The 19747-nt window shown below is 38.9% G+C and overlaps 1 protein-coding gene across 2 annotated transcripts in view; it reads left to right on the top strand.

The window, feature by feature from the left end:
- Positions 1-19747, top strand: part of MOCOS (molybdenum cofactor sulfurase) — a 219108-nt gene that overhangs the window by 165105 nt on the left and 34256 nt on the right. For both annotated transcript variants that reach the window (XM_071736830.1, XM_071736829.1), the window contains exons 7-8: positions 13785-13901; positions 17670-18116. In XM_071736830.1, the coding sequence (XP_071592931.1) occupies positions 13785-13901; positions 17670-18116 (564 nt within the window). The remainder of the gene's footprint in view (positions 1-13784; positions 13902-17669; positions 18117-19747) is intronic.

Genomic DNA, 19747 nt, shown 5'->3' with positions numbered 1-19747 from the left:
CTCTGCCAGCAGTCGTGGCAGAGCTGCCTTGCTTTGGGAAGCTGTTAATTCTGCACCAGTGGGGAGAGTGTGGGAGTTGCTGCTAAAGATGTTCCTCAACACTCCTCTGCTGGAGAAAACCAGGTAACAAGAGGAACAGAGACATATCTATGAGAATGCAAGAGGAGATTCATAGATACACAAAGAACAGAAACGAAGCAAGTTTTGTAACTTGTCTGTATGGTGTTTTTATAATTCTTTTTAAGGCACCTACCACACAAGATGAGCATGGGATGGGCAAATGTGTAGTACTGGAAAAACTATTCCTCTAATATGTCTTTTTTTTTTTAACTATGGTATCAAAGGGTCTCAAATATTTGCCACACTTCTTTAAAGAATTCCACATTCTAACAGTGAATTATCCATTTATACAGTCTTGATTATGTGTGGCAATGTTCAGAAAAGATTGGAGATATTAACACAGACGGATTGGTAAAACACTCCACAGACACTGCATTACTGCTTCTGTCCTTTGTTTAAAACCAAAACCTCTACTTACACATCTGATTTTCACAATTCCTTAGTATAAATGACTCTTGCCTGCTTTACTTTATAAAATTCAGCTGTACTGTCCAAGAAAAAAATACTTTACAGTCTTATGCCTTGATTGTGCCCATTTACTGCAGTGTCTGCTCATACAAAAGCTCCCTTACTGATCTGTATCATCTAGATTGTGCTGTTCACCAGGTTTTCATCACTCCTAGCGTGACTCTGTAGACTGAAGAACTGTCAAGTTTCCAAATGCATACCAGTCACATCTGCAGTGCCAGTTAAATTACTCTGTTTAATTAAAATAATGTGCAATTTAAGGACTCTTAGAAATTAACAAGCAACAGCACAATGATTTCCAAGGCTACAATATGTCTGATATATATGTGTGTATGGAATGAACTTCTTTTCATTCCCGCAAGTATACAGAAGGAAAATGTTTGCTTCCTCTTTATGATTGCAAAGAAAATACATATAGCAGAGAGTAAGCATTATCAAACTAATAATATAATCTCATCCTCATACCTGTATGTATGTCCAAAATTTGATAGTTTTATTCAAATCAAAGTTAAACTCAATACTCCCTGTAATGGTTTGGAAATGAAATTACATCCTCTACTTTGGTCATATCTGTGATCTGCACGATCACGTGGATTCACTGGTTAAATATAATCTAGTGAAGTTAGGAGAGCACAGTTTTAGAAGGCTCCCAGAAAATATTTTTGGGGATCTTTTACGGAGGGAAAATTAGATGACATTTCTATCTGACATACCTCCTACTGGTGGACAACAATTAATGAGTCAAGTTGTATTTCAGATAGGATATTAAAAGAGAAATGACAGAATGTCCTATTACTTTATGGATGGTATCCTATCTATAATTAATTACCTATAACCAGGTGTACAATCAGTTCTATTTCTCTTTCTGACAGACAATTGTTATGTGCCCATTGTCTTTTGGAGGGCACCTCAGCGTTGTTGGCTGCACCTCAGCACTGGGTAGCCTGAAAAGAACAACCTTAGTAACTGGTTCTAAAGAAAATATTATCATGACAGTGGGAGCAAGTTATTTGGAACATTTGAAATTAGCAAGGAAGACTTCATAAGAAGACAATGTCTTCAGAGGATACCAAGCTTACATTTAAGTCTCGAGATTTACATAATTTACATGATATTCAAAACTCTGAATTAAGTCCAAGATATTTAGGATGTGAAAGGTGTGTAGTGAAATACAAGACATTTAACACTGCCACTGAAAAATGAAATCAGGGAAAAAATGAAGACTTTCACCTGTGTAGCATTTGAAAAGAAAGTTTGGTTTACTTGCTTATATTACTGAAGTCCATTTCTCACTGGTGTCAGAGTTTATTTACCAGATATAATAAGGCTGTACCACTAAACACAAAAAAGCTTGAAAGACATACATCAGATCAACTGCACCAATAGGAAATACCCACAGTCTCAGGTTCATCTTTGAGTAAAGCCTTCATTGCAGTACTCAGGTTTACATGAAGGCATTTCAATAAAGTGTGACACACAAAAGAAACCATGCCATGCTCTCTCGGGGATGGCAGCTTTTTTACAGCCACTTGTCGTGATAAAAATGCTTGTAGTGCTAGTACAAGGGGTAATGATTTTAAGCTGGAAGAGGGTAGATTTGGATTGGACATTAGGAAGAAATTCTTTCATGTTAGGGTGGTGAGATACTGGCACAGGTTGCCCAGGGAAGTTGTGGATGACCCATCCCTGGAAGTGATCAGGATCAGGTTGGGTGGGACTTTGAGCAGTTTGGTCATGTGGAAGGGTTGGAACTAGGTGATCTTTAAGGTCCCTTGCAACCCAAACCATTCAGTGATGATGATGATGATGATGATATAGAACATTTGGATGTTAAGAAGTGATAACGTGGGAGTGAAATAATTATGGAAGTTGAATTACTATTGCTTTTTCATTTAAATGTGGGGGTTTTTTTGTGATGGTTGAAGTGTATCTCTATTTTAGAGTATTCCATCTGGAATGAACTTGTTTTGTATACTTTATATATCATTGGTTTAATTGGCAGTTTAATTACTGGGTTAGTTATTTTGCTCTAAATGGTAATTAAAACAATTAAAGAAGAGGGACTTTTCCAAATACAATCACTCAAAAGCTTTGTTTTTTCTTCAGATTTTTCATTAAACTAGGGGTAAAATGGCTACAGTTTTGAAATCTCCATAAAACTCTTTGCACAGTAAAATAAATTTCCTCATTTGAGCTACACCAAACAATTCCCATTAAAATTATTTCCTTCAGTAAAGCTGTCTTGCTACTATAGTAGTAATTTTTCTTGAAATTACTTGGGGTGATACCCGTATTCTCTTCACACAAGCTGCCTATCCTCAGCATGTCTGTCATTTTATGTTATGTTTTTATTTGCACTGCAGCAGCAAAATGCCCCAGTTATGAAGAGGGGTTAAACTATGATGAGTATTTGACAGGTCCAGGACATAAAGTTGGCCTTTATGCAAAACAACTTCTTCATATATACTTTTCTAGATAGAATGGATAATTCTTCAGCACTCCAGTTTGTGCTGTTAATGAAATGTGGGCAGATGACAGGCTGGTGGTTTTGAAAGGTGAGAAAGTGCAGAGGTAGAGAGGGACCTCTGCAGTGGTACAGGATGGTACAGGATGGAAGAAGCAGAATTGGTATTTATGCAGAAAGCTATCAGTCTTCTGCTTCCTTTTGAGGCTAACATAAAATGAAGCAATTAGCCTTAGATACAAAAAAAGGGTGTTTGTGATGTCACAAAAATGGGTTTATGCATGTACTCGATGCTGAGCTAATAATACTGCAGATCCTTCACACAGAGAATCACCATTGGCTCATTTATTAACAGTGAATATCTGTAAGTCTCCAGCACTTATGAATGTCATATGCTTAAACACCCTCAGTTCCTTCCAATCTCTGAAGCCCTGTTTGACAGCAACAACTCAGCTTCAGTTTGCATCCTTGCCATCTTTTTTATCAAAAGCTTGTAGATGACTCTGTGAGGTTCCAGCCTATTTTGAATGCCAGAGGAGACAGAGCAGCTGTAAGGAAACAGCACTGATTTGAAACAACAGTCAGGTCAAAGTGCAAAGTTTTATGTTCCCTTCCGTTTTCAGATTTTAAAAAAAAATCACCATCTGTGCTCTGCTTCTGTGCTAAAACCTTAAAATAATGTTTACCCCTGTGTTGTGATAGGAAGAAGACACCTGTGAAATGTTTTTTTGCATATTCAATAGGTTATTGCAGAGTAATTTTATAAACCTTTCACATTTCATTCTGCTTAAAGTCAGTTTGGGAGCTGGAAGAAAGGAAAAGGGTAAGAGGAGAAGATGGGTGGATGGAATTTCACATGAAATATTTTTTGAATTGTATGCCCTGGAGATCTCTTACCAAGTCACAACTTCCAGTTCTGCATTTTCTGCCCATGGTGAAAAATAGCATTTCCCTTATCAAACTTTTCCTTCTTAACTCTGGTCTTCTGAGACAATATTTTTTCTCCTGTGTGTCATGGGCATAAAAAAAATAAGAAAACTAGCATAACTATCTTTTGAAAAATGGCCATCATTTCAGTTGTGGATTACCAGCTCTCTTTCCCACTCTGATTTTTGTAATGCCTCCTTTGCCTGGAGCCAGAAGCTAAACAGAAGTAGCTTGCTGTTATTGTCTCCCCTGCAAAAGTTCCCTTGGTATCCATATATGCTTGCAATGCCTCCTAAAAATCCTGTCAGGAAGGTGTATAGCATCAGTCCATTAGCAGTCTCAGCCTTCTTGCCTTCCACTTCAAACTTGCTTGTGATAGACAAACTGCTGTAACAGAAATCAGCTGCCAAGGATAGAAAATGTAAAAATGTTGGTTTGCCTAAGGAAGGCTCTTCTGTAGTGTTGCATATGGATGAGTTTTGCCTCTCAAGGCTGAGAACCCTTCTCGGATAGATAGATAATGATCAGTTTTGTCTAGGAGCCTAAATTACCATGTCCTTGCTCACTCTCATCAACGTGCATAGAGTGAAGAGGGGTTTAGACTTTGAACTTACCTTTCTTCATCCATTTCTCAAGAAAAAAAAAATCTTCTCTTCCATTGTGCATCCCTTCAGCACAAATTTACAGTGCAATTTGATGACTGCTTTTATTACAGCATCTGCCCAGTGTCTTACCCACTTTTGTTCCATTTCAGTCTCTCTTTAGTTAATGTAAGGATAGACTCAATGACCCACTATTGTTTTGGGTTTTTCAATTTCCTGCCTTTGCTGTAATTCTGAAATGAAAACCAAGATCTTAAATAGGAATATGTGGCCCCAAATCATTTAGATGTAGGAACAGCCACAGAGGATCTCACTGTGGCACATTCTCTCCCTGGTAGCCTCTCCCTGCCAGTGTTCACATGCTAGCAGTATAAGAAGAGGGCAAAACCAGAATGGGAGTCCCTTAAGAAACAAAATTTTTTTTTCTTTTTAATCTCATTTGTCTTTCTGCATCCAAAGCATCCTATGGCAGTGAATTGTGTTGTAGAGCAGCTTAGCAGCTCAGCCAAATTCATCCCTTTAGTTTTAGAGAACATGGAGGAAGAAAAATTGATCTTAGGACTGCAGGGACTATGAGAGGTTACCCATACCCACAGGCTGTGTGCCAGGACAGGATCATCTTAACCTGAACCTTTCCACAGCCTCTGGAGTTCATTCTGGAACTTAGCTATATTCACTATGACAAAATATTTCCTTATGATTAACCTAGGTTTCCCACAATGAAGCTGAAGGCCATTGTTATGTTGGTTGGGCAAATAAAGAGACACCAGTTTGGGCAGGAAAACAAAAAAGAAGATTCCACCCATGAAAGGCAGATGAGAGTTGGACAAGGAGTCTGAAACTCCTTGTTGCATGGGAGTGTTGTATGGGGGAAATGCAACCAAAAAAGAAACAGAGCAACATAAGCAGGTAGAAGTAATTCTGTCAGTTTGCATTTGGACGGGTGTGCAAACAGAAGTGACACAGGACAAAGTGCTGTAGGGCAGGATTGGAAATACACGTAAAAGTAGCTTTTCCAGGTAAATAAAATGGTGGTGACAGCCAGTTCTGGAAGCACCTTCATATTGCAAGCACACTTTCTTTGCCTCAGTTTCACAATGTTCTCTTTTAAGAGCTTCCTTTTCCTTCAGTGATGTTTTAATAATTCGCTTAGGTGGATCTAAATCAGTCAGCAGGACCTGGCTGTGCCCAGATGATATCTCCTCCTGCTGTAGTCTTTCAGTGTCACCTTGAGAGATTCAGTGTCTGTCTTCCCCACTTGGTCTAGCCTCACAGGAGTGGGGAGGAAATATGTTAAAACAGTGGCAAATCTTCAGGTATCAAGTAGCAGATGTATTTGTATATAAACACAGCTGCTAGAATACATATTCATATTACTACTTTTCCTTAAGATGATAAAAGGGACCATGTAATATCTGTAGAGGTTGATTTCTTGAAATGTTTGCTGTTTGTGTCAATGCTAGCATTATCTACATCTGATATGTAGGTACAGAGTTAGAGCAAGGACAGCATGTGCTGATTTAAGAGGATGAAAAGAAAAGTAGCTACAGCATTTCACATACACAGGTAGTTGTTACCAGGCCAATTCGATCAGACTACAGACTGGAACCTGGTAGTAGCTATCAGTACTTGTCTGGAAATTTATACTATGTTCCTGTGGGAGCAAGTGAGCTGCTGCTGAGCAATGATGAGAAATAATTTCTACTTTATTTAATCTATGTGAAATGAATCTTCATAGAAAGCTATTAAGCAGAAGATTTTTTGTTGTTTTTCAAACCATAGTCCTTTAGTGGTTTTCCATCTGTTACTTTTTACTTTAGTGTAAAACAATCAGTTTTGCAGGTCAAGAAGTGCATCATTTTTTCATCTGGGCCAGAGGAAATGGAAAGCCAGCATTTGTTAATTCCAGCTAGGAACGTCACTGTGGAGATACTCAAACAACTTTGAGTTAGTTACACTAATGCTTTTAGAAGCATATCCACTCATTATATTAATTTTGATGACTCAGGGAAATAAGACTGTTCTCAACATGCCTAATGGGATTTTTGGCCATCTTCCCAGCAGCCACCTAAAAATTGCTAGGGTGATTGCTCACTATTGATTTTTAGCTATAGATTCAGCCATTGATTTCAGGAAGCCAGGGATGGCAGATGGACCAGCACAATAAAATACAAATAGGATTACAAGGAAAAGATTGTTGTGAAGATTCCTGTTGAATATCCACTAATTTCCTGGGTTCCAATTAGATTCCAATTGCACTGCAGATGTCTGGTAAGCCAGGAGATAGCAGCAATGCAGCAAACCACACTGGCTTGCCAAGTAGCACCTTGTTGCTTCAAACTGGCAAGAAATGCCATTACAGTCTGGGTCTTTGCTTGCATTTGGTTACACAGCACTGAGTGCTCAAAGAGAGCCCTTACAACAAGGGGCTTTAAAGGAAGAGGATTACTGAAAGAGTGGAAGGAGATGCTGTTCCTGAGAGATTCAGTGTGGTGACTGCAAACCTAGGTAGTAGGTAATGAAGATCTTTTCTTGCTTAGGAAGTAGCAGCAGAGTAAAAGCTGTGCTGCATTCTGTAATGTCTCACTGTGGGGGAACAAAGATGCATGTGAGACAGTATGATTCAAATTGCTTACTCTTAAATTGCTCATCAGAGGTGGTGAAGGTTAGAAACTTCATAAAAGCCTAGACTGAAGGTGTTGACTGTCACTGCTTCTCTGGAGTGTCCTTGCATGTTGCTAAGGAAACTGGGAAGGAAATAAAAGGAAGACAGTCATAGTTGTTCAGATGAGAGATTCTCAGATGAATGAGGAAGGCTAAATATTTTGTCTTTAGTAACAGGACCAGACTGTGGCTACAGACCTTGTTTCACAGGGCAAAACCGTGAAAAGAGAGCACATGGTAGCTGCAAAAGGACTTCACTTTCGACAGCATCTGCTAGATTTGTGTTTTTCCTTTCAGCAGCCTTTGAACAAATACAGTGTCTGGTTTCAGTCCACTATCTGAATCCTTCGTAGAGAAAGAGAGCCTGGCTTTACCTTCTCTTTTGCCTTGCTTGCATCTTCTTGCCCCTCACACAAATCATGCCTAGGACCCTACATTTATGTAAATAAAGTGACATTTTAATACAGTCCGTCATGAGAATTTAATCCTATAGCCTTCCTGTGACCTATTATTCCCATTTTCAGTGGATACAGACAAAGGAGGGTTTAAGTGATTTAATAGAAAGAGAAAAAAGTGAAGAGGGTTTTAACTGGGACATGAATTAAATCTATGTCACTAGACTTTCCATATCATGCACTGCACTTTTACATTCATAAGCACTTTTTCCACTCTCATTATTATCCACATTCCATTACTTTCCCCTTTTAGATTCAAGTTGTACCTTCATCTTCTGTGGTCTGTGCCTCTGACTTCCACTTCTCTCACTAGCTGCAGTCTGACCCAAAGCCAATGGGTTTTGAGCAATGGGAATGCCTTTTACCAAGACTCTCAAGGGAATGCTCTGTTGAAGTTAGAGTTAGGAAGCCACAGAGAGATTTGTGTTCATTTGCTTTGCTTTTCTTCCTAGAAATCAATCCTTTCTTTAATGTAATTTTATCAAACCAGATTTTAAAAAAAAAAAAAAAAGTAAGAGGAAATGCTATTGGTTGGTGATTCCTGTGGCCATTGAAAGGCCAAATCAAAGAAAACCAAGGTGTTTAGCTTACTAATCAGTCTTTTCCATTTCAAACACCTGGATCTTGGAGTCATGAAGTTTATATGCAATCCAAATATATCCATGGCCTAATTTACTGCATGTCATGCAGAGAAGAAAAAAGCAGCTGAAAAAAAGTGAGTTCATCCATTATCAATCAGGACTCTCTTCCATATAGGCATCCCATTCCCAAAGCATCTTCTAGCTTCTGGATCACAGAAATGTAAAATTATTGTTACTCTTCTAAGCACGGAGGACCTGTGGTTTACTATGTAGACAGCACCTTCTAAGTGAGAATTCCTGCAGAATGGCAACTCACGTATTCTAAACAATGCTGATGTTTCCAGCCTGCTTCTCTTACTTGATATTTGGCTGTCTTTGAAACCAGCAGAGAAAATTATCATATCAACTGCAAAATTCCACATAAGCTATAATTTCCACTGTCAGGACACGGAGTTTGGGAATTTCAGTGAATTCAGTGTCTCTGTCTAATACTTCACTGCCTTCTACTAAAGGGGGTGTTGGTCAGAGGGAGTGATGAACGGGTATAGTCTAAAGAGAGATTTACATCTCCTCATCAATTAGTTTAAACCATTTTCAATAACTAGAGTCACAATAAGAAGAGGGGATCAAATTCAACAGTTTTGTGGGAATCTGCCCACTTAGAAATTCTTTTCCTGAGATAGGAAAACAATGGCTTTCTTGCAGGAAACTATGCAATTAAACCAGTTTAAGTATGCTGTAACTCAGCTAAAATGTTTTGGAAACAAGTGCTGATTATTTTTTTTTCTTCTGACCTACTTCTTATTAAATTTTATCACACAAGATTAAGTGTGCCTTTTCATCAACAACTACATTTCACGGTCAAATGCTGGATGGCAGAAAGAGCTAGTTTACTTTCTCTCCAATTCTGTGTCATGAATCATTGAATTAATTTAGCAGGGGATGTGGAGAACAGTGTCATGAAGCCTGTTTTATAACCAGCCGTCAGTGGTATGCAGTGAAATTCTTGTAATGAGCAATTCCATCAGACAAACTGCACTGAAATTTGAGCATTGCAGAAAGTTGAATGAAAAGTCCCAATCCCAGTTCCTGAAGGACAGCACTTGCCAGTATTGACATATTATTTGGGGGGGGACACTTCATGACCTAATTTTAAAAGTTTCTTTGTTCATATGAATAATTCTTGTGATACTCAGTAAAAGGACTCGCACAAATAAGTTCTTGCTTTAATAAGAGCTACAGAATTGGATCCTATGGGAATGACTTCAGGAAGGGTTCCTAAAAAATCTGTCATTCTTAGGGAAAATCTTAGACTAAGGTGATTAGAAATAATGCAAAATTATATGCTATTTGTAAATAATTACTATCATTTAGTATATCTCTACCTACAGTAAGCATTAGTCTTATTTCAGTGGAACCAAAGCCAGAAAGAAGCTTATACTTTTCACCTGGCTGCCACAGAGACCCTCAAGTAAATAAATAGAAGCCAGCCATTTAGCAAAGGGTGATATAGAATGGGAAACCAGAACATACCAAAATCAAATGTATGTTTGGGGCTGATTGGTTGCTGAGCAGGAAACTAAAATGCCAGCTACCCCAGAGAGACTATGGTAGGGTAACGCATCAAAACCAGGGGGGAAAATCACTTCAACATTTTTTATATTTAAAAAAATTCTAATGGTGTTTATCAGATAGAGCACTATATAAAAAACAAAACAAAACAAAGCAACAATAAAAACCGTAACTGTGAGTATTTGGTCAATCTGGTAACACTAAAGGAGGGCTCACTGAGGAAGGCAACTGTGCCTAAAGTAGAACTTATCTGTGGAAAAAAACAAGCAAACAAAAAAACCCAAACGAAACCAAAAAACCAGAAAAACAAGCAACATCAAATATAGCCAGAACTATTTTAAAAATGGATTTAGGTAAACATCATTCACATGTGTTTATTAAACTTAAGGACCACAGATAGGAAGTGGAGAAAGCACTTTTTTTTTTTTTTTTTTTTTTTTATCAAAAATCAAGATGATCTGACTCTGAAAAGTTGGGCTCTAAAGCAACCTACAAGGCTTGTCTCATAGTAAAGAGCTTCAGAAAAGCCATGAAAGCAAAGGGACTCTTAGAGGCAGACAGGAATCCAAGAATTCGTGATGGATTAATTACAATGTTCTCACTGACTAAAATCAGTAAAAATGCTGCAAGATATCTGCATGTGTTGTGCAGTTTAATTGTAGTCTTTAAGCTGTGAAAGACCAAGGCACAATAGTTGCAAATAATCAGACCGAGGGAATCACCAAAACTGACAATCTGAGTATATTAAGCTGTGTATTTACCATTAGTACTATTCATGCTCTCTGCCTTCATTGATAAACATATTCCTGGCTCCCAGAAGTCAGCTGCCTCTGTTACAGAGAGAGCTGCAAGCAACATTCTGTATTTCCTAACCCTGAGCTCCAAACCCACTATTGCTCTTTATGGCAATTTTGAAGATGTGCTTTATTTAAATAAGCTTTTCTTAATCGAAATAACTGTAACAGATGTTTTATGTTCTATTTGTTTTGCTGTGTGGCAGCACTACAGAGAGAGATTAAGTTAACTCCCTAAGTAGCATATTTCTAGGGTGAAACTAAAGCAGAAAACAAAGCATATGTCCAAGGGAAAGTCAAGCATGCATTTATGGGACAGATAGATTTGCAGTGCTGCCCTTACTGATTCTTTACATGGTGTCATTTTTTGCAATGAAAAGTGTGTATCACTTTCCCAACAACTTGTCTGCATTATCACATTGCTGATAACAAGAGTTTGATTAATATTAAAGCTATGGATAACTTATCTTTGTTCTCCTGAACCACAGTCCCCTATATTCTCTACAGTTTATATCGTTTCAAGTATCAATGATCTTTGTCTATTGCACAGATTAATATATAATTCTAAGTGTTATTGGAGCAGGGTACTGGGTCACACGACTAGAATGAAATTACTGTTCATTAATGAACAATAATAATTTCGCTAAAAAAAATAAAAGGAATTAAAATTTAAAACTTAATTAAAAAAAAAAATTAGCAATTCCTTGAAGTTGGGTCATGGAGATTACATTACATGCACTTTGATTAGGAAGGCTGCCTCAGCTATGTTTCTTCAAATAATAATGATAATAAAAATATTATAATTTTAAAGCTTCATGAATACTAAGCAAATAAGCCCAAATTCAAATTCAGCAGTGAAGTCTCTGTCACGGATTTGCCTTGCTTGTCATCATTAACAGAAAGATAGATCCACCCACGAGTCACTGGTACCATGACAAACTGTGTTATGCCAGGATGACAACTTTTCTCATCTAAGTGAAAAAGAGAAGTTAAGAAAATGTCACTGTTCACAGATTGAAGTCATATGACAAAACAAAGCTAATGACACCACAACATTCTTTCTGAACAGATGCCTTTTACTATAACTGATTTGAGAAACATAGTTTGAACAAAGGATATTCTCTAAGGTATTAATTTCAAGTGAGGATCTTGAGACTAATTCAATTCTTTGCTCTCCAAGTCTGGAGTTATTTGGAGTTATTGTGATTGTACCTCCACTTGAGAACTGAGCCATTTTGAACTGAACCAGTGGGGCAGAATGTATTTAAGTGTAAACTTTAGAATTTGTGCACCTCAAGGATGGAGGCTTTCTTCTGTGTATATAGCACTTTTTTGTGTGGAGTGCCTTGTGCCCCTCACATGAAAGAAAAAAGTAATGCTGTTTGAACTGCTTTTAGCAGAGCCAAAACCTGTTTTGGTTGAATCATTTCAGCCTGGAGTAAAGTTAAAGTTAAAAGTGTTTGTTGTCTCACAGTTAAACTCAGAGATGTCAGAATTCAGGTTGATATTGGAAGACAGGAGACAGAAGGTAGGCTGAATTATACGCAAAACTATTTGCTACATATATTGGGCTATTGTCCTATGCGAAGAGAAATTATGTTTTTTAAAAAAATAAAAGCCAGAGGAGATTTTATGCCAACACAAAAAGCTGGGTTGACTGTTTACATTGATACCTCAGGCAAAAAAAGAAAAAGCATGAGCTCACCCTTAGGGAAGTGGTTAGTTTGAGGTGGTCCACACTTCTATTCCTGCACCTTTAAGCTGAGCTCTGTGCTCCCTGAACCTGAGCTCCCAGTGAGGAGAATTGTTTCACCCCCCTAGCAGGAGGTGTGGTGGGGTCCTCTCAGTCTGCAGTGAGGTTCCTATCAGAGCTCTCAGCTCTCCATCTTGCAGAAGAGGAGCAAAACCACAGAGGGATTAATGCAGATTGTTCAAGGTTGTTCTGGAAGTCTGAAGTAGAGATAGGATGTTCCAGGTTTCTTGCTGCCTTTCTGACCATCTGACTGTCCTTCCTCCCAGGTCTTGCTTTTGCCAGGAATGTTCATCTCTTGTTGTCAAAGAAATAACTGGCAGTAGCTATACTTACTTAGCTAACCTTACCAGCTGCTGTTGTTGCTTTTTGAAATCAACATGAAGCATTCTCAGGTCCCTGAAGTGTGCTTCCATGGTTTCTTAGCTGTGCTAGGAGGATCCCCACGGTGTGCTTTTGTTGTTTAGGTGTGCTATGAAACCTTGACAATCCATATCTCTTCTCTGCAGAGTCATCCTGCCAGTGCATGCATCTATGTAAGTCCTTCCAGGGCACATATAGATCCGTGGTTCTGTTCCCTTTGCACATCATTTTTCATTCCTTCACAATTTATTCATTCCTTCATAATTTATTCATGCCAGTTTGTGATCCAGTATTATATTTCTGCCCATTCATTATTTAGTGGACAATAAAGAAATGGCATAATGCAGAACAACACAGCACAAAGAAAAAGTACACCAAGGAGTTAGTAGGCTGAATGGCCATATGTAGAAGCTTCAAAGATGCAATCCAGTTTAGTCCCTTCCATGTCAGATGCTACTGCTTACTGGGGGGGCAATTCTTCAAGCACTTGTGTGCCAAAATCCCACTGAGGCAGACAGTTTCTGTAATGAGGACGTGCAGTTTCAAATCCTTGGTGCTCCAGGTCTCTCTTCAGTCTCTGTAGATGCAGTTAGAGGGGACATTTCTGTCAAGATACTGAATAACACTTGGCTGCAGGCCTGTAATTCATTCACTGATGTGAATGAACCTGTTCACGGGTTTAAAATTAAGCACATGTACCATCATTAACAGAATCAGGACCTGAACTGATGCCCTCTGTGTGTATTTGTGTGTGTGTTATGTGCACAGCCTCTCAGTGCCAAGGTAAGCATTTCCACTTCCACCACTGTTTTTCTTTCAGCTGAACGACAAGGCTGAAAAATCCTAAATGTGTATGGCAATGCTAAAAGCTGCGGTGAGCTGTTAATAATGTAGAGAAGTAGCTTATCTCCAGTTGAATTGTACCTTTAAAGCATTATATGTTGTTTACCACAAATTTAAAGTGTTTGGTTTTTTCCTTCTTCTTCTTCTTCTCCTGTGCCTTATCTCCTGCTGAACTGGGAAGGTGGACAAGATGGCCAGTCTCTACAACATACATGTCCGCACAGGTTGCTTTTGTAATATAGGAGCCTGCCAGATTCATTTGGGGATGAGCAATGAGGACATCCAAAGGAACCTGCAGGTTAGTTTCTGAATGAGATTACATGACATATTGCCCATGAAAAATGCCTAGATTAAGTGACCCTGGCAACTTCTTCTGAATATCAGTTCTGATCTTCCTAAGGATGGGAGGTTTGAAGGGGAGAAGAAAATCTGGCTCTATATCAGAAAAAAACCAACCCACCTAATTAGTTAAAAGCTAAAGTAAGTATACCGTGTCTTGTGGTTTTGAGTGTCTTGACTTTAAGAATTAAGACAAATTTGATTGGCTTTCTCTGACCTTTCAAATCAATTGCTATGTTAAAAACCTAAATGAACTGAAATTCAGTTCCTTGAAATGGAAAAAAAATAATTTAATGCAGTATGCGGTCCTTGTTTATATTTCATTGGAAAATATGAAATTGTGGCTTCTTGTTCTGATTTGAAATTACATGAAATCCAGATTTCCTGCAGAACAGAAGTTCCTGGAGAATTCATGTCATGTTGTTCCTTAAGTACCCTTAATTGTACTTAATAACATTGAAGGATTCTAGACCTTTGCTGCTGGATGTTTAAAAGGTATACACAAATAGGGCAAGAAATAATAAATGAGAATACACTGTGAATCTCAAACAGTGGAGTAAATTTAAATCACATCTAGATTACTGGGATGTTAGATTGTTAGAACATGAATGTAAAGACTGTTTTCTAGATGACTAATAAAATGATGAATAATGAAATATTTTATGAACTGTATTCTTAAAATAAAACATATATAATGGCAGTATTGATATTATAGCTCCTTTACAATCCTACAGAGACATTTAGATAACTTGTAAACACATTTATGTGCAAGATTGATAGCACATGTTCTTAAATGTAGAGAGCTCTTTAATACCTCCCTCAGCAAAATTATGCTTTCGTTTACAGTGGAAATCTCTGTGTCCTTAGCATTGCGGTTTGGGCCCAGTCGGTACCAACCGGGCCTCTGCTCGCTTACCCCCCACCCCCACTGTGGGACAGGGAGGAAAAAATCCACTCAAAGACTCCCTAACAGTGGCAAGGACAGGGAGACTGTCACTCCCCAGTTACGGTAATGGGCAAAACAGACAAAAACAATTTGGGAAGAAAAAATTAATCCAGTCTATCAGGAGAAAGAGAAAACATGACAAGAACTTAACACCTCACACCCCTGCTTTCTCCCTGGTTCCAGATCCCTTCCCTGCTGCCTCCTCCTCAGGGCACAGGGTAGGGGCAGGGGGGGTTTAGGGTCAGTTCCCCACACGGTGTTTCTGCCGCTTCTTCCTCCTCAGGAGGAGGACTCCTCACAGCCTTCCCCTGCTCCAACGCGGGGTCCCTCTCATAGCAGAGTCCTTCAGGAACCCTTGGGACATGAGTCCCTCCCCCAGGTGCAGTCCCTCAGGCACAGACTGCTCCCGCCTGGGCTGCACACAGAGCCGCGGCTGCTGCGGGAACACTCACACACGGAGTTCTCAATGGCTGCAGCTCCACATCTACCCACTGGGATCCTTTACAGGATGCAGCTCCACATCTGCCCCACTATGGTCCTTCAGGGACTGCTCCACTGGCTTCCTCCATGAACTGCAGGGGGAGTTTGGAATTTCACCACAGGATGTGTGGAAATCTCCGCTTAGGAACCTTCTCCCCCTCCTTCCTCACTTACCTGGGTATCTCTGCTCCAGCATTGCTCTCACCCAGCCCTCTGCAGGTCTTTTTTTGCAGTTTCATTTTACCTGTCTTGAATAGGGTACTCTCAGAGGTGTGTCCAGCTTCCCATATCTGCTTGGCCCTGGCCAGAGGTGGGTCAGAATTGGAACCGGGGGAGCTTCCAGCATATTCTCACAGGAGCCACACCTGTGCCCTGTCATCCTCCCCCTATCCCCCAGCTTCCACAACCCTGCCACACTAACCCAAGATGCATAGTTTCCTTATGCATAATCTTTCTGTGAACAGATGAGCAATGCTTGACTTTTCAAGAGGGAGCAGGTTCCCCAAGGTAATCTGAGAGATGAAAAAAAGGTATACCCTTATTCTGAAGTGCAAAACGCCAAATGATCAGCTGCGATACTCTTGGATGACTATAGGATTTTGCTAAGGAATTGGTGGCCTCTGATAGGTCTTTATCATGGTAATAAAGCTGAACCTTTAAGTAGAAATAGGCCAAACCAAAACTGGTAACAAGACACGTACCAGAAGTATGATGAGGTGGTGCAAACAGTGATGATTTTGGGACATTCTCATCAGTCCTTTGAGAAGGATCTGGAGGAGTCATTGACAACATTACTGTGTAGGGGAAGGCATTGTTTTATCACATTATTTGCACAAACACTTCAAATTTGTTTGTTCCCAGGGTATTGATTATATTCCTCCTTCCCAGATAAAGATTTCCATGAATAAAATGCATGTGAGGGAGGACTCTCTGTCCTCAAGGGGCCCTGGAGAAGTGTGGTTAGTTTTCTTAGTGTGTTAGGTAGGAACTTGTTTAGTTATCTGCACAGCAGGAACTTCTCCTTAGTCAATCAGTCAGTATTTGGCAGAAGGGTTACATGTATATTAACAGATGCAACCTAATTTTGCAAATGTTACATCTGCTCTATTGTCAAGTGTAAACTGCATCACATGGCATTGAAATATTTTCTACTGTATTGCATACTGTGACACAGAGAGGGTTTTTTTATTACTCCTTGCATAAATAGCATCTGTGTTCACTGAACTGTGACATTTCTTGATTTTAAAAAGCCCTCATGTAAACAATCAGTTCACACTTTCATTTATATGTAGCAGAAATGTGTAAAAAATGAAAATATAAGAAAAACAAAACCAAAACAAAACGGCCACTGTACTTAAAAGAATAAGGAGGCTGATGTAGGACTAAATTCCATGTCCATAGGTTAGATGGATGTACAAAGGGACTCTCACTTTCACTGGAGGTGACTGGCAACACTCAGCCATTTACTGAAGAAGAAACTACTTTAAGCGAGAATTTCCCAGAGAGTGCTGTATGAAAGACAAATCAAATTGAGGGGATATCTCTGTGGAAGTCACTCTGTGTTTGAAGTATTTTTCAACAAAGATTTTTCTTGAGTGGCAACCTGTGTTCTCCAAAGGAGGAAATGTTAGGGTGTAGGTCAGTTTCTTCCATCCAGAAAGCAATGCATTGACTGGATCAGCAAGAAAAATTTATTGTATATCCCAATTATGAGGCAAGTCACTTTGAATGACAGAGCTCTAGATTCAAATCTATTTTGCTAATATCCCAAGCCAGTTCTCAGCTCTACAGCTAGATGGTCACAAGCCATGAATAAACCACTGATAGTATAAAATGCAACTGTTCTGACAAAAAATATCAAGAAAAAATGCCCCAGAAAAATCAGTAGTCAGTTTGTTCACTTATCTGAATATTATATCCCAGTTTAAATCCCAGTGAACTGTGCAGATATACTGCAATATACTGCCATATCCAACAGGTCATCCTGGGACATACCAGCTTTTTCAAATTCTTGACAAGTTTTGAGAAGTCTCTCTTCCCTTAGAGTAGAATAAGACAAGCATCTCAAAATGATCTTGTTCCGAGCTTGAGTAAGTAATAAGATAGTTGCTTAGGTTTTTTTGTTTTTTTTTTTTTCCTCTCCTTTGCTCTTTGTATTCATGAGTTAACTTTCTCAGCTGTTTGGAAACATTTTTTTTTAGGTTAGAAGTAAGAGACATGTTAATAGCTATGTAAACTTAGATTGAAATAAGGCAAGGTTTGTCATAATAGCTCTCTGGTTTTCTTCCTGTTTTAAACTAGGCTGGCCATGTCTGTGGAGATGATGTAGACCTAGTTGATGGACGTCCCACTGGTTCTGTGAGAATATCCTTTGGCTACATGTCATCTTTTGAAGATGCACAGACTTTTTTGAAATTCATCATAGCCACCAGACTCTCCAAGTTGGACAATGAGATTCCCATCCAGTCCTCTGTTACAAAGCTGACGACAGAGTCTGTCCCAGATGACCACCCTTCCTTTAACAGTGCAGAGAATTTGAGTCCAGTACCACACATCTCAGACAACAAATTCATGAATATTTCAGCTGCAACAAAGATGACTCTCAACTGGCAGCCACCAGAGGCTGAGGCAGAAAGCATCAGGGCAGCTGTTTCTGAGACTGCAGTACCAACACATAGAAGAAGGGCCAAGCCCATCACTGTCACCAACATTTACCTCTACCCAATCAAATCCTGCTCGGCATTTGAGGTATGCACTTTGAATCATTCTTAAATATTCTTCTCAGCCTTGTGTATTTCCTTACACCTCTCAGACATGTCAACCAGGAATAGCATGTGCCAGGGATATTAGGAAGCCTCATGTGGGTAGGGTACCCTTTTTTCCTTTTCTCCAGTTTCTAGAGTCAAGTCCTACAAACTAAGGTACTTCGCAGGATTTGCAATTAGGCTGAATTTGCAGGATGCAAATGTGTCTTCTGCTCTCCCTCAACAGAAAAATCTTCACATAATATGCAGTCTTGAAGAAAATAGTTGGATTTGCAAAACGTGGCTAAAATAGAATCAAGTAATTAGTATGCTTTTAAAAAATGACATGTGGTGGACTTGTAAGCATTGATGGATAAGCGGCAATTGAGAAATAACTTGATTAACATGTTATAATTGAGAGGAGGCTGATTTACATTACAAAGAAATGTTATCATTAAAAATACATTTGCAACAGAAATATGACATTTAAATGTTGCTGCACTATTTGAAAGTTCACTCCTTGAAAATTTTAATTGCTTTTTACCAAGTTATTAATATCGTCACCTTAGCTGTGACTTTTATTTTTTTAATAATGCATGGTGAAATAGGTGTATAGCACACACATGATTCAGAATGTGACTCTGCTTAGTACCATGCTGGGAAATGATTTAATGAATGTCAATACCATTATAATTTTCCTTAGGAAAACTTGCTGGTGTAGGTCACTGTCTCACATCTGAGTGAAAATTGGGGTCAATGAATTTGGTGGCAAATCACCTTCACTTAAAATACGGCTTCTCAACTGATTTGATGATGGTTTTTTGCTGAATGCAAAAAGAGGCTGGGGAATTAAAGCAAAGACTGTTAAATGATCAACTAAACATCTGTATTTTCAAATTCAGTTTGGCTTATGATGTCTTTAGTTCAGACACACAATTTTGAGCATTAAATGAGACCTGTGCAAACAATTTCCATGTCCTATTAACCTCACACTAAATCAGACTATGTAGAAAGTCATCACATATTTCATGTGAAAATAGTTTAATCTTTGTTCAAGTTTTGCAGCTATTACATCTGTATTACAGAAGCCCACTACAGAAGTTGCTGAAATATATTGTAGTAGTACTAGGGCCTCTTTGGGGTTAAATTCTGTTTTTACTGTGCAGGCTGGTGTTGTGAGATACATACCACAACATTCAGTGCTAGGAAGGCTTTGAAGTGATTATGCCTAGGAACAGGTAAGAAGTACCTTGCATGAAAGACAGCTCATGTTGCCCACAACCTGATCCAAGTTCCTTCTCTTCAAGCTCTGTGAGGGGAGACAGCTCTAGGTGATTAATTCATACAAACCTGTTTCTCTCTTTAGCAGATGGAACAACAACTGTCAGAGCCTGTATTGCCAGAGTGTGGTATACAATTACATATACTGCCTTCTGTATACAGTTTTGGAAAGGAATGGAGTTCACTATCAATAGCCTTTAATTCTTCTCCTCCTCAAAAAGCATTTTTTATGCTTTTCCACTTAGTTCATAGAAGATACATGAGTTCTTCTGAAAGAATAGTAGAAGCTGCCCTCATCAATAGGATGAAAAAGGGCTTGCCAAGTATAAGGAGAGCAGAAGATGAAACCAAAAG

Source organism: Heliangelus exortis, chromosome 2, assembly GCF_036169615.1.
Source record: "Heliangelus exortis chromosome 2, bHelExo1.hap1, whole genome shotgun sequence".
Classification (NCBI taxonomy): domain Eukaryota; kingdom Metazoa; phylum Chordata; class Aves; order Apodiformes; family Trochilidae; genus Heliangelus; species Heliangelus exortis.
This window is presented reverse-complemented; position numbering and strand designations above follow the sequence as displayed.